The sequence below is a fragment of the Peromyscus leucopus genome, chromosome 1, assembly GCF_004664715.2.
Source record: "Peromyscus leucopus breed LL Stock chromosome 1, UCI_PerLeu_2.1, whole genome shotgun sequence".
Taxonomy (NCBI): Eukaryota; Metazoa; Chordata; class Mammalia; order Rodentia; family Cricetidae; genus Peromyscus; species Peromyscus leucopus.
This window is the reverse complement of record NC_051063.1, coordinates 88446345-88460910: the sequence shown is the minus strand read 5'-3', so window position 1 is coordinate 88460910 and position 14566 is coordinate 88446345. Positions and strand designations below refer to the sequence as shown.

General features: G+C 49.8%; 1 protein-coding gene across 1 annotated transcript in view; it reads right to left on the bottom strand.

The window, feature by feature from the left end:
• Window positions 1-14566, bottom strand: part of Plekha7 (pleckstrin homology domain containing A7) — a 187929-nt gene that overhangs the window by 15570 nt on the left and 157793 nt on the right. The window contains 6 exon segments of the mRNA XM_028884573.2: window positions 1537-1763; window positions 1902-2010; window positions 3700-3801; window positions 4312-4461; window positions 5405-5485; window positions 5660-5728. Of these exon segments, the coding sequence (XP_028740406.1) occupies window positions 1537-1763; window positions 1902-2010; window positions 3700-3801; window positions 4312-4461; window positions 5405-5485; window positions 5660-5728 (738 nt within the window).

The window sequence follows — 14566 nt, the reverse complement described above, 5'->3', positions numbered from 1 at the left end:
CAAGTGCTCAGGGATGCAAACAGGGAGTCAAGGGAAGAAAAGGATGAGGGAATTATATGGAAGCCAAGACCAGAGGGGAAAGGGAGGGGGTGCGAGATTGGAGGCCTTCCATGGTTGCCACGCTCCGCTCACTGGCCTGAGCACATTGGATGTGCCCTGATTATTGTTCACTGACATATTTTTTGCTTTGTTTTTCAAGACAGGGTTTCTCTGTGTAGTCCTGGCTGGCCTCAAACTCACAGAGATCTGCCTGACTCTGCCTCCCAAGTACTGGGATTAAAGGCATGTGCCACCACCACCCAGCTCACCAACACTTTTTTTTTTTTTTTTTGGTTTTTCGAGACAGGGTTTCTCTGTGTAGCTTTGCGCCTTTTTCCTGGAACTCACTTGGTAGTCCAGGCTGGCCTCGAACTCCCAGAGATCCGCCTGGCTCTGCCTCCCGAGTGCTGGGATTAAAGGCGTGCGCCACCACTGCCCAGCTCACCAACACTTTTTAATGCCATTTTCAAAATGGATATTTTAAATAAAAATCTTCCATTATATGTGGGTGCATGTATCGGCATGTGAGTATATGTAAATGGGTGCAAATGGCCTTGGAAGCCAGAGGGCTTGGATCTCCAGGAGCTGGAGTTAAAGGTGGTTGTGAACTACCTGATGCTGGTGCTGGGAACAAACTTCCATCCTCTGGAGGAGCAGCAAGTGCTCTCAATCACTGAGCTTTCTCCAGTTCCTACATCCTTCTTTAAAATTTTTCTTTGTTTATTTTTATTTTACGTGTATAGGTATTTTGTCTGCATGAATGTCTGTCTGCCTGCGCACAAGTGCTTGGTGCCCATAGAGGCCAGAAGAGAACATCGGATCCCCTGGAACGGGGTTACAGTTAGTGCTAGCTGCCGTATGGGCGCTCTTAACTGCTGAGCCATCTTTCTAGCCCCAGAATAGATACTTCTGTTACACAAATATAAATGTCTAAAACAAGCAAACAACCACACAAAATGGTAAAATCGGGGCTGTCAACAGTTAAAAGCACTGACTGCTCTTCCAGAGAATGCAGGTTCCATCATGTGCCCAGGAGGAAACTGAAGTGGCTCGGACTTGCCCAAAGACCCAGTGAAACATTGAGGACAGGCTAGTGCCTTCACCTCTGTGCCCAACGCTGGCTGCCAGGCACCTCGCAGTCATCGGCAGCCTCCTGCCCAGCAGGCCGTGCCCTGGTCTGTACCTCACATTGGAGTTGGGGAAGGAGATCTCAGGGTGGATCACACACAGTGATTCTGCCAGTGCAGCTTCTGTGAGTTGTTACCAGGCTGGGGTGCACCTGCCACTCTGCCGGTGCTGGGGCACCACTCATGTCGCTGTAAGTCACACCTCACCCCTGCTTAAGGAAGCCCAATAAGCTCATTGGTCACCAGGTACTTGGGTGGAGTCATTTCTTTGGTCTGCTGTCTGTGCCTCACGTGAGGTGAACAGACTTTTGCTCATCTCTCTGCAGGAGGTCACACAGCATGCCCTCAGCTCCCAGCTACCACAGCTTACCACCTGAGGCTTTGCCTTGGTTGGTGACTGAAGGGGGGACATCACTTTCCTCAGCTGGGGCGGGTGAGGTCGGTATGGCACGTAGGTCTGCAGCTGTGGGAAGAGTCGGACCTCCAGAGGTGTCCGCACAGGGCTGGTGGGAGGACTAGGCTGCAGGGCCGGCTTGCTCTCAGTTGGCGAGAGTGAAGGCACAGGCGGGTGAGGGAACAAAGGCACCGTTTTTCTTTCTGGAACAACACAAGGGTGGAGTCAAGACCCTGTTCCGGGGCTCAGGTGAGGTCACTACCACGGAGACCCAGCCCCTCCGAGAGCCATCCACCTGCCTCACCCTGCGCCCACATTCAGGAAGATGGTTGCTCTCTTACCTGGATTTTTGACAGACCCCACCAGGACTCTGTAGTTCTCTTTATTCGCACTCAAGCCTGCCATGACATCTTCAATTCTCCACAGGTCCTTCTGTATCTGTGACTTCTCCTGGGGAAGACAGGGAGCTGGTTCAGGATCTTCTTGGCTCCTCACTAGAACTTTCTTCTGAGGATTTGTGATACCTCTTCAGTCAGAGTCCCTCATCATAGGGGTGGTGAACACCTTTGAAAACCTGCCAGGGCAAGCTCCAAGCCTACTCAAAGTCTCCTTGAGAAGCAGGACCAGTGAGGAATTCTGGGGGCAGTGTTCACCAGCTCAACTAGCCTGCTCTACCTCACTTAAGATAGACTGCCTTGAACAGCATAGGACTCAAATGATGTATACAACACCCAGTCAATCTCACAGACACAGGGAAGGGAACAGGGGAAGCCAGGACCAGGGCAGGAGGGGAAGACAAGAGATTTTCAGTTTCACAAGGTGGAAAATTCTGGAATATGGCTACACAACATGTGAATGGGCTTAACACTGCTCAAGAGAACTCTTAAAAACAGTTGGGATGCCTGGTGTGATGGCGCACACCCTTACTGCCAGCACTCGAGAGGCAGAGGCAGTCCTGGTCTACATAGTTGGAAGCCAGCCTGGGCTATATGATGACTCTAGCTTAAAAAAAAAAAAAAAAAAAAAGAGTTACGATTAGCATTTCAAGTTCAAGGCCAGTCTGGGTTATATAGTGAGACCTGTCTCAAAAACCATGGGCAACAGATATACCTCAGCAACAACTAGAAACAATGTTGGGAAGATTTTATCAATAGCAGTCACTTAGTACTGCGGAATGTCCCCAGTGAAGGGAATTGTAGGGGGAAATAACAGTAGGAGAAAGGAATATTCTGGGGATGCTCTAAGGTCACCCCTGAGCCAGAGGCAAGAGTCTCCAGTGTCCTGGGCTAGTCTCCCAGAACCACCTGAATGGAGGACATTAGGCCCATGGGGCGGGGGGATCCCCAGAACCATCTGAGTGAGTGAAGAACATCAGGCCTGTGGGAGGGGGGTCCCCAAAGAAGTTCCTTGGTTTCCTAGGGTTAGCACAATGAACTCCATCTTCGTTGAGCAAACCCAGCTCCCAAAGTGGCACAGCATGCTGCCCTGTGTACAAGAAGCCTCCAGGAACACTTGCTGATTCAAATACACTGAATCGATGTCAGAGTCCCAAGAAAAAGAGATAGACCTGAAGCAGAGCTGGAAAGCAGGCCACTTTCCATTTTTAAAAATTTGAGGAAGGGATAGAAGCCAAGAGGAGAACACGGGCCAGCTAGAATGGCCTGACTTTTGAGCTAAAACCACCTTTTCCACATTGGCCAGGGATCACAGAGATGGGGATCACCCAGTCTGGCCTCCAGAAAGGCAAATGAGCATAAACGAGAGAAGAGGAGCCTCCAGGGGCCGAATTCACACTCTCTCCTCAGGCCAAGGAGTGACTGCCAGAAGCAAGACAGAGACTGGACTTCCTACTATTGTCCAGGGAATCTAGGAGAAACTCGCCCTGGCCCTCCAAAGTGCCCTCCAGGTGGGTACGGGTACTGGACTGGGTTCCTCGTGGCTCTGATCTTTTAATAGACCAGCTCTTCCCAAACACTGAGGGCTAGGCATTGAGAGCAAAGAAGCGGGGAACTGAAGCGAGGCTTCTCATCACGGCGGAAGGAATCCCTGAGGGAGAGCCCGGCGTAGCTGCTTGGCAGAGCTCACAGACCTAACAGGGGGCAAGGGAGTCGAGGGAGGTGACAACCCTCTCTTGGTCACCTGGAAGAAGAAGGCTCTTCTGTGTTGCTCCTGCAGGGTCTGCTTCAGCTGTTCCACGTCCCTCTCCAACTTCAGGTACTCATTCCAGGCATTTTCCATCTCCTATTGGCCAAGGAAACACTTCTGGTCCCCAGATGCCACCTCACGCTGCTCCCCGCCCCCCCCAGCCCAGTCCCCTCGAGAACACCCACCCCTAACCTGCTGCCCGCTAGGTGAACGAGAAGGGGAGGCTTAGGCAGCCTGGTGGAAAGGAGATGAGAGCATGTGACCACTCCCCACCTCAAGATGACTCCCCCCTGCCCTGGTGGGAATGTCAGCACCACACTGGACTGACAGCTGCAATGGTGGAAATTCTGGCATCTCAGAGCGCACTGTGCACGGACTAGAATACAGCCTGAAGACTTTCTGCTCGAAACTGGGTCTCCCTCAACTATCCTGATGGAAAGAAGCCTAAGGTGAGGAGAGTCAGCCATGTCACCCCGGATAACCTGCCCCCAGGAGGCAGCGACAAGTTCTCACCCCTGGCCCCCAACTCAACAGCAGGGCTGATGGGAACACAGCCACGGCCAGCCCCCAGGGAAGGTGCCTGCCACCTCTTCACCCTCTACACACCGTGGACTCCCTGCAGAGCTCTGCCCGGATGTGGACCAGGTCCTCCTGCAGGAGCCTCTGCTGGCAGGTGATCTTGTCCAGGTGCTGTGGCTGGTCTCGGTATTGCTCGGTCTGTCTGTGCAGCACCTCCAGCACAGATTCTAGCTGGTCCTGTGCCAGAGAGGGCCAAGAGTGACAGGATGGGAGGGCTGTCCCCAGAGAATGCAAACAACTGAGGCCAAAGAGGCCAGTCTGAGCTGGAGCAAAGACACAGGGCTTCAGACAGCAGCTCAGACTGCCCAGGAGGCAAGTCTCCAAAGCTCTCCATGCCTGTTTTCTTATCTACAAGGTGGGTGCAGAACCTTCCGTTTCCTTATAGAGTATATGGCAACAAATGAAAGAAATGGCAGAAGAACTTAGTAGGTTCTTATGGAAAAAAGGCATGCCACAGATCTTCAACACCATGAAAAGAAAAAAGTCGCTCTGGGATTACTACTGTGGCCTTCCCATCTAGACTTGCTGCCTTCACAGCCCAGCTCCCAGGGGAAAGGAACCTGAGGAAGTGAAAGGCTTTGTCACTGTGACAAAGGCCACTCTCTCCAAGGCAGCCCTTTGGGTTTCACATGTCAAGCCATCAGACCTCCAGACTGGGACATGGGCCCGAACAGAATGAGGGGGGCTTGAGTCATGCAGGTGGGGTTCTCCCTGAAAGGAGGGGAGGCTCAGATACGAGTCTTTGAGGAACACCCTTAGACAAAAGAGACTGAATAAACTAACACCTGTTTATGTATTTTTTTGTGGTTTTTAAAGAGGACCAAACACTGCGTAGCTGAGGATGACCTTAAAATTCCGAATCCCCCTGGAGTTCACCTTCCAAGGGCTAGAGTTACAGGTGTGTGCTAACCATACCTGCTTTATATGTGATGCTGAGGATGGAAGCTGGGGCTTCGCGCACGTTAGGCGAGCACTCTGTAACCTGAGCTATACCCCGGCCCCTCCTGTTGATGAATGCTAACACGAGAGTGCAAACGTGGTTTCAGCACAGACGAGAGTAACGCACGTCCCTCCACCCACCCCACGACGACGACAATGAAGACGCAAAGGCGATGCATACTTTATTCTCCTTGAGAGCTCGGATCTTGTCTTCCAAGTCCTGGAGGATCCTGTCTTGTTCACAGAACACACTCAGCTTGACCTATAAGCAAGAACGAGTTGGAGAGGGTGGGGTGGGGTGGGGGGTGAGCACAGGGCATGGTCTCAGGAACAAGAGCAGAAAGCCTCTGACCAGAGCACCAACCAAACCCTTCGGGAAGCTGCCCAGGTCCAGTCAGGAGGTGGCCGAGGAGCCAGCCTGTCACTGGTAACTCACATCAATGTCACTCTCAGCGATCTTCATCGGCTTCAGACTTCGATCCTTAAGAAGATCTCGGCCTGTCATCTGGGAGGTGAACAATTTAATGATTAACTTGGTGTGTGGAGCCGAAACTCAGGAAGGAAGGTTAGTCCTATGGTGGATGGAGGTGGAAGTCTCAGCGGAGGCAGAGGCTCATGGCACAAATTGGGCAAAAACTTGAGGACTATCTACACTGTTTTTTTAATGCCTACTTCACTTTATGGAAAAACCAAAACCTTTTGGTGATCCTAATACTATTAAATTTCTCAAATTAAAGAAAATGCAGATACTCAAGTTACAGGGTTATCAATTTTAAAGGTTTAAAAAAAATGCTGTTTGCCCAAAGAGCATGACACATTTCTGTGGGTCTTTGGAGATTTGCCAAGGATAACAGAGGCCTGCTACGGCACCTAGGGATAAATACAGGTCTACACCCCATGCCCAGCCTGTTTCAGGTCTCTGGGAAGCTCCCTTCCCCATGGACAAGGCCAGTCTTCCTCACCCTACGCTGTTAAAAGATCCAGCCAGAGGGAGAAGGAACCCAGGTCAGGCCCAGCTAGTGTTTTTAGAGTCACACCCAGACAACAAGGCTTGGTTGTACTCATGTGACTTATCACCTGTCTTCGCATCTCAACAAAACAATGAACAAGTCTCCCACGCTTCCAGGCCAGTGGAGCATCCCATTTCACATCCTCAGTCAACTGTAAACAGGCAGCTTGCTGCCTTCCTGCTCCCATTGACACCCAGGCAGCTGATTCCAACTCTCTAGCCCATGCTTCCACTTCCCTGAGGCACCTTCTGTCATAGGCTGTGTAGATGTGGGTGGGCTCTCCCATGGCCAAGACAAGGTCAGCTTTAATGCATCTCAAATCGTGAGCCCATCTCTGTTCTGTTTTGAAGTTCTGACCAGTGAACATGGAGAACAGGGTAATCATAGCAGAGGCAGGTAATGTGTATGTGTTAGGCAGAAGGCCCTAGGATGGACAGACAGGCAGTTGCTGGAAAGATAGCCTGTGTTTTCTCCCCACTCCATTTGGAAGGCTCAAGAAGTTTGCTAGAGTAAACCAGAAGTCAAAATTCATTGTCAATCATTCCCTTCAAATTAACCACATCCACGTGCTCAAATGACCTACACTCTACCTCAGCAAGTCCAAGCCAGTATCAAATGACTTCTTTTAAAAATATTATCTATTTTATATGTATGGGTGTTTTGCTGCATGTATGTCTGTGTATCATATGCATGAGTCTGTGTACTCATGGAGGCCAGAGAGGGTGTTGGATCTCCTGTAATTGGAGTTACAGATAGTTGTGAGGTGCCATGTGGGTGCTGGGAATGAAAACCGTGCCTTCTGGAAGAGTAGCCAGTGCTCTTAACTGCTGGGCCATCTCACTACCCCATGAAATGACTTCTTGCTTTGAGCTGAGGATTGATTCCATTTGGCCATACAGCAAGGGGCAGGGACCCTGGCCTTGTTTATTTTGTGGTAAAGCCTGAGTATAAGGCCTGGCATAAGGGAAGACACTCAGCAAGCATTCATGGGGTCTGTGTCAGAGTATGTGTACATACCTGTATGTACACACAGTTTGAACATATGGAGCCCTGCAACGATCCCTCCCAAGGGGAGGGCATGAGTGGGTAGCTTCTCTGAAGAAGCTGGCCTAGGCTCGTTAAGCAGCTAGAAATCACTTTCAAATTGAGGTGCACTCTGGGGATCTCCCCCAGCAAACTCTTCCCCCTTTTCCCCTGAAGCTTTTTATTGAGGAAGTCTCTGATGCTTAAATAAGGCAGAGGATCTAACTGAGCAACGCCTCATTTATCCAGCACCATCAGGAAAGAAATGAGGTGTCTACACACAAAGGCATTCTGAGAAAGTAAAATCTAAATTAAGCTTTCTGGTGGCATCCTCCGGAATGTGCCCTTCACTGCTGTCCTTAGCGACTCTGAATCCAACTCTCTCTCTCTCTCTCTGGGGATAGTCACATTCTCTCTTTTCTAAGAAACAGGCCTCTCTTGTCCTCTTTAATATGCTGTTTATAGGGTGTTGGGAGCTAGGAATTCAAAGTGTTTGCCTTTCTTTCTTCCCTTTGAGTGGGTCTGGTGCCCTACAAGGTGTCCCTCTCATGGGGTGCCTGTCACATCTGTGGTGCTCAGAGTATCGGATTACAGTGAGGTTTGCCCAGTTCTCTCCAGATACATTAACCACATTAGGGGTCATTGTGGAGACAGTGATGTTTTTCTAGTCTTGAAGCCCAGCCAGGACCTGGCATATTGAAGAGATACGGAGAAGGTTTGCTGAGTGAGTTCATGAACATGTTAAAATCAGACTGGCTGGTTTGGCTTCCAATGAAGTAAAGGTGGCCATAGGACACCATAGGGCCATAGGACACCAGCTTCCTGAAAGCTCTTATACAGCTCAGAGGTCCTTCAGCTTAGCTCTGTTCCAGAGAATGGATGCTCTAATGAATAGTTATAGCCACAAGTAGTATGTGGCAGTTAAGTTTCCCTCTTTAAATTGTGCTCAGTGATTACAGTATTTATATCCACTTAAAATGTCAACAAGTGTCCCCGCTATCTGTCACCAGAAAAATCAAAGGTCTTGGGTCCTCACTCATCTTAAAGAATCTCTACAAGATCAGGGCCATCTCACTTCTCCTCTACCACATCAGGACATGACATCTGCCCCCCCCCCCCCGCATCTGTAGCCTCCCTCAGAATGTCCCGAGAGCTGGCTACATTGCAAAAGAGACCATCCAAAGGGTGGCCATCCAGTTCCAGAGGGGACCTGCCTGTCAACACCCTGCCCCCGAGAAGGCAGAGACAGTGGCATCTAAGGCTTCTCTAAAGTGGTTAGGAACGGCTGCTCCCTCCCAAGAAACTCATGCCCAGCCCTATCTATGTGGAGGCAGACAAGTGAGGATGGAGACACACACAAGCTGATGGCAGCCAGGCAAGCTCCCCATCCCTCTGCAACACAAAAGATGGAGCCACAGGACACCACAGATGAGCAGCTCAGCCCAATGTATTGGCCACAATGCTGGAGAGAGCTTTGGGTTAGAGAAAATCAACCGAAATGACTTGCAGGAAGCGTGGGGCGTCAGGAGAGCAACTGCTTAAGCAAGCGATGATGCCGGCCCTGAGCCAGAAGCAATGGAATGGCCCCGCCTGGAGACACGGATCCGATCATCTTACGCTTCTCCCGGGCCGACAGCCCCGTGCTGACTTCTTCAGCACTTTGTAAAGCACGTTGATCAAAGGTTCATTATTTTTAATCTGTTCCGAACAGAAAGGCAAATACAACAAAACGTAACAGGTGAGACATCCAACGACACTTGAAGCAGCCACAGTCTGGGGGTTGGTGAAGGGGAACCTCAGAGGCGAGGTGTGCAGACAGTCAAGACAGCCTTGGTGCGGGAACTCCCGGCTGGTCCCAGTCGCCTGCCTCTGAAGAACAGGCCTAATCAGCTTTGCTTACTTTGCGGGGCAGGGGGCTGTGTCGACTGACCACGCACAAGGGCCACTTCCTGGCTCACTTCCTTCCTACTTCTTCTGCAGAAGGCGAGGGGAAGCCTGACACTTCTTCCTGCCTTCCTCACCACGTTCTGTGACATCTGGAAGCCTGGCTTAGAGAGGATCCATGCCCTCATCTCATTTCTAACAATTATTTTACACAAAAAGTCCTTGAATTTCACCTCCACATGTGCAGTGCAGCTAAACGTCCATGTCTAACTAATGGTCCCAGATTCTTATAACTGGAGCTGGAAATAGTCTCCCAGGCCTTCGAGATGGCTCAGTAGGCAATGCTGCCCCTGAACCTGAGGACCTGAGCTCAATCCCGGGATCCACATGGTGGAAGGAGAATCAGCTCCTGCAGGTTGTCCTCTGACCTCCACACGCATGCCTTAATACACACACACACACACACACACACACACACACACACACACACACACACACACACCTCCAGCCTTACCATATGCACATAGACAGATGAAGGAATGCAAAGAAAGAAAGAAAACACTGTCCCCACCCTCCGGGTAGGTAGATCCCAGGCCAACAGAAGTTTTATCTTTTATTAGAGGGTTGGAAATTGAACCAGGGCCTCATGCATACTAGACAACCGTTTTATCCAAGTTATACCCTAGTCTGATATAAGGATTCCTACGCTGGCTCTCCAACTTCAGTGTGCAGAATCACCTGGAAGGCTCAGGCTCCACACCAGAGGCAGGCCTGGAGTAGGACTCAAGATTTTCCATTCCTAACAGATTCTCAGGTGTTGCTGCTGGAGCTGGTCGGAGACCACACTTTGAGAACCACCACTTCTGAGGGAGGTGTAGCTCAGTCCGTACAGTGCTTATCTAGTGTTCGCGAAGCCCTGGGCTCCATCTAGTACCACACAAACCAGGCATGGACGCACCTATAATCCCAGACTCAGGAACAGAGGCAGGAAGATACAAGTTCAAGGTCATTGAGCATCCAAGAACAACCTGGGATAGACGAGACCTTGTCTCAAAACAAAAACAAAAAAATACAAACAAATCACTTTGAGGCAATCTTTCTCAACCCTGGCTGCACTTTAAAAAACACAAACAAATTGTTTGCTTGGTCTGGTTTTTAAAGAGTAATGCTTGAATATTATCAATTAAGTCAGAGTCTCTCAGCATGGCACTCAAGTATTTGTGTGCATTTTCGAAGTTCCCCAGGGGTTTGCTTAGCTCACAGCCTGGGAGAGTAATCTCTGTCCTTGAATGGCAGACCTCAACATTTAGTGTGCACAAGAATCACACTAGAGCTTTTGAGATCAAGAGTGCTAACTCAGTAGAGACCTCCAGATTTGCCTTAAAAACAAAACAAAACATATTTACCTACTTATCTGTGTGTGCATCCTATAGTGAGTGAGTGTGTGTGTGTGTGTGTGTGTGTGTGTGTGTGTGTAGGTCAGAGAGAGGTCAGCTTGGAGTCAGTTCTCTCCTTCCACTACATGAGTCCTGAGGATCAAAATCAGGTCATGGGGCTTAGCAGCAAGCACCTTTACCTGCTTTACCTCCAAGCGCTGTTTTTAATTTTTAATTAATTATTTATTTATTTTTGAATCAGGGTCTATGTATCCTTGGTTGGCCTGGAACTATGTTGCCCAGGTTGGCTTTGAACTTGAGGCAATCCTTCTGCCTCTGTCCTACTGAGTGCTGAAACTATAGGCATGGCTCACGCCGGCTCTGAAGTTTGTTGACTTGTTCTTTGAGACAAAGTCTCTATGGGAAGCTTTGGTGGCTGTCCTGGAACTCCCTATATAAACCAGGCTGGCCTCAAGCTCACAGATATCCACCCACCTCTGCCTCTCAGTCCTGGGATCCAAGGCATGAGCCACCATGCCCAGCCTAAAAATTTTTGGTGTTATTTTATTTTGTTTTTCAAGACAGAGTTTCTCTGTGTAGTCCTACCTGTCCTGGAACTCACTCTGTAGACCAGGCTGGCCTCGAACCCAGAGATCCACCTGCCTCTGTTTCCCAAGTGCTGGAATTAAAGGTATGCACCACTACCTGTAGCATGAATCTTAAAAGTTCTTATTAATAAAATCAAACCTGAGGCCAGTTATTGGGGTGAACACTGGAAGATCAGAGAGCCAGAACAAGCCACAGCTACCTCACCTCGCCAGATCCTCAGCTGGTCTTGCTTCCTCAGACTGGAGGCCTCTGAAGTCCTCATCCAGAATGGGTCTCAGCTGAACTGCTGCTCAAAAGCCTGAATGCTTAACCAGCCAAATGCTTCTAGTTTTGGTCCTCACGCCTTATATACCTTTCTGCTTTCTACCACCACTCCCTGGGATTAAAGGCGTGAGTCACCATGCTTGGCTGCATCCTTGAACACATGGATTTCTGCCTCTGGAATGCTAGAATTAAAGGTGTGTGCTACCACTGCCTATCCTCTATGTTTAATATTGTGGCTGTTCTGTCTCTGACCCCAGATAAGTTTATTAGGGTGCACAATATTTCTGGGAACACAATACCACCACAACGACCACCTTGAATTTTTTTTAAAGGGAGGAAGTCATTATGTTCTGTGAGCTGGCTTGTAATTTACAGGCTCAAATGATCCTCCTGTCTCAGTCCCCTAAGAAGCAAGAACCACAGGTGTGTATCATCATACCTGGTTCAGATCTATATTTTTAAAAATCAAGTTCCTAGGTGTTCTAGATATAGCTGATGCCCCAGATAACAACCTAAAAAACTCTGCCCCAGAAGCTGACTTTGGAAACAGACAAGCCCTGATCTCAGGCTCAAACTGTCAGAGAGAGCTCACAGGGCTACACTCCTCCCGAGACAAGGGACTTCCTGGGGTTGAAGGCAACCTTCTGTATCTACAAAGACATTGTCTGAGCAGCTGAAGAGACCCCACTCAACCGTGTGTGAATGTGTTTCCCAGCTGTCTACAAATAACTCGGAGCCAGGAGTACAGGCACACATCCAGGAGCATCACTTGAGCCCAGGTATCTGAGAACAAATGGGGCAACACTATTAGACTCCGTCTGAAGGAGTAATTTTTTTAAATGCTATGGACAACAGCGACCCCACCACAGCCCACTCTTGGAAGCCAATCAATGCAGTACAGGTTCTAGGAAGCAGAATTTCCATGATGGAAGCACAGCCCAAAGACGACAAACTCAGGGCTGAAGTCAGTTACCCTCATGGAACTTTGCAGAAGTCCCTTAAGTCTCTGAGACACGGGTTCTTGGCTAACAGGGTAGGGACAGTAATTCCTATCACCAGTGCACCAAGTGTCCACACTGCCAGGCAGAAGAGGAGCTTCACCACTGCCCCGTCCTTTCTGCCCTGGCACCAACAAGAGACAGGCCAGAGGAGCAAGCACTCCCCAAACACGCTAGCTACGAGCATCTTCTAAGAGGTGACTTCATCTAATCCTCTGGCCCCACTGCAGCAACATTCATAAGGGAGGAAAACCGAGAAAGGTGCTTGTGAGAAAACACCACCACCAAACTCGGGAAACTGGTGTCAGCTGGTCAGAGGGGTGGATGGGCCCTGGATCCTTGGCTCTTGGGACAAGAAGATAAAAGAGCCTAAGTCAACACAGCAGAGTGAGGAAACCAGATCAGATGTGGGAAGGAAAATCTCTAGAGAAGCTTGTTCAAGGACTGGGGATAGAGCAGTGGTAGTGCACCTGCCCAGCAAGCACAAGGCCCTGGTTGTACAGATACACACACACACACACACACACACACACACACACACACACACACACACACACACACTTGACTTTAGTGACACAGGCAGTATCCCATCTACCCGAGTGGCTAGTGCAAGTTCAAAGCCATCCTAGGCTACAAAATGAATTCAATGCTAGTCTGGGAATTTATTAATAGTAAGACCTTGCCTTAAAACAAAAAGTAAAAAGAGGGTTGGTGACATAGTTGAGTATGGCTCAGTGGTAGGGTGTTTGCCCCACACGCATGAGGCTGGAGGTTCAATCCACCCCACCATGGGAAGAGGAAGTTGGTCCTAGAGAGGCTGAGCTTGTTTCCCACACCCGGAATGGCCTTCGGGGCTTACTCAGGTGCATCTCCTTTCCTAGTGTGTGACCTCTTCCTGTTCTGTCCACTCTGCAGTGCCACATTCACACCGCCTTATTCCAAGGACATTCTGCCCAGCATGTCAAGGATCCATGAACCAACAGGTCTTGGAGTCCCAATCTGCGTAGCCCAGTGACAGGACATTCGCCGCTATAGAGAAGGCCCTTCCAGGAAAGCAGTTCTACCAACTGAACCCTGTCGGCCCGTAGCTGCCTTCTGCTCGGCTCAATCCTCTTTAGAGCCACAGAAAACGCACTGTGACACGGCAGAGCGTTACAGCCTGTCTCCTTCTCTCCCACGCTGTCCCTGACTCCCTGCCACAGCACTGCAGCTGTGAGTCTCCTCACGGGCACATTTCCCACTCTGCAGATCTTTCCTGGCTCCCTAGATGCTGGGGGAGAAGAGAACCTGAGTCCGCAGGTGAAGGGGACATCAGCAAATCAAGGTAAGCAGAGCACGGATGTGGTCAAACCCCTGGACCACTACCCCAGACAATGGAAAATGAACGACCCTTTTAGTCTTAGCAGGCTGATTTTGAACATCTGTAAACATGTTCATCTGGAGACCCTTAACCCTGGGCTCTGGGTCCTGCAGTTGGCCACTCCTCTGAGAATCCAGTATTCCAGCTGGGTCTGTGCAGGGCAGAGCAGGTCCCTGCCCTCTGGTGGCAGCCATGGAGGTACACTAGCCTTTCTGATCAACACTGCACACACAGTCTAGGATCTTTTCTCACACGGGCAGTGGGAGAGTCAAGCCTCTCTCAGCTGCAAGAGAGGTTCATCTGGGGACTAGCTCTCTGAGAAGAGCTTAGTAATCACAGCAGCAGACACACAACCAGGAAAATCTGGCTACGAGCCTAGCTGTTCTCATGACAAACAACGTCAGCAGCCAGAAGACCTCCTCAGGTGACACAGCTCCTAGTTAGGAAAGCACCCCCTGGATGCAACTTGCCTCTCCAGCCTATCAAATCCATTCCCAGCCATCGGAAACCCAAGCTTGGCTCCCCAAAAGTTTAATGCCTTTTGGACCATAGCAGCACACATGACATGTTATGAAGGGCTAGTAGCAAGGTGAATGTAAGCTTTAGAATAAGCACTGGACCCAAATTTATCTCTGTCTCCAGTGTGGCCTTGAGAAAGTAATTTACTTCCCTTGTGGAGCTACTATGCAAGCTAATGCAACAAAGTAAAACACATTACATGGCCATCACTACTCAGCTTCTGTTGGAGTCTGGACAAACAGAACTTTTGCTCTGAAGTCTGTGCCTCAGTTTCTTCTCCTTTAATCTCTGTGCCCACTG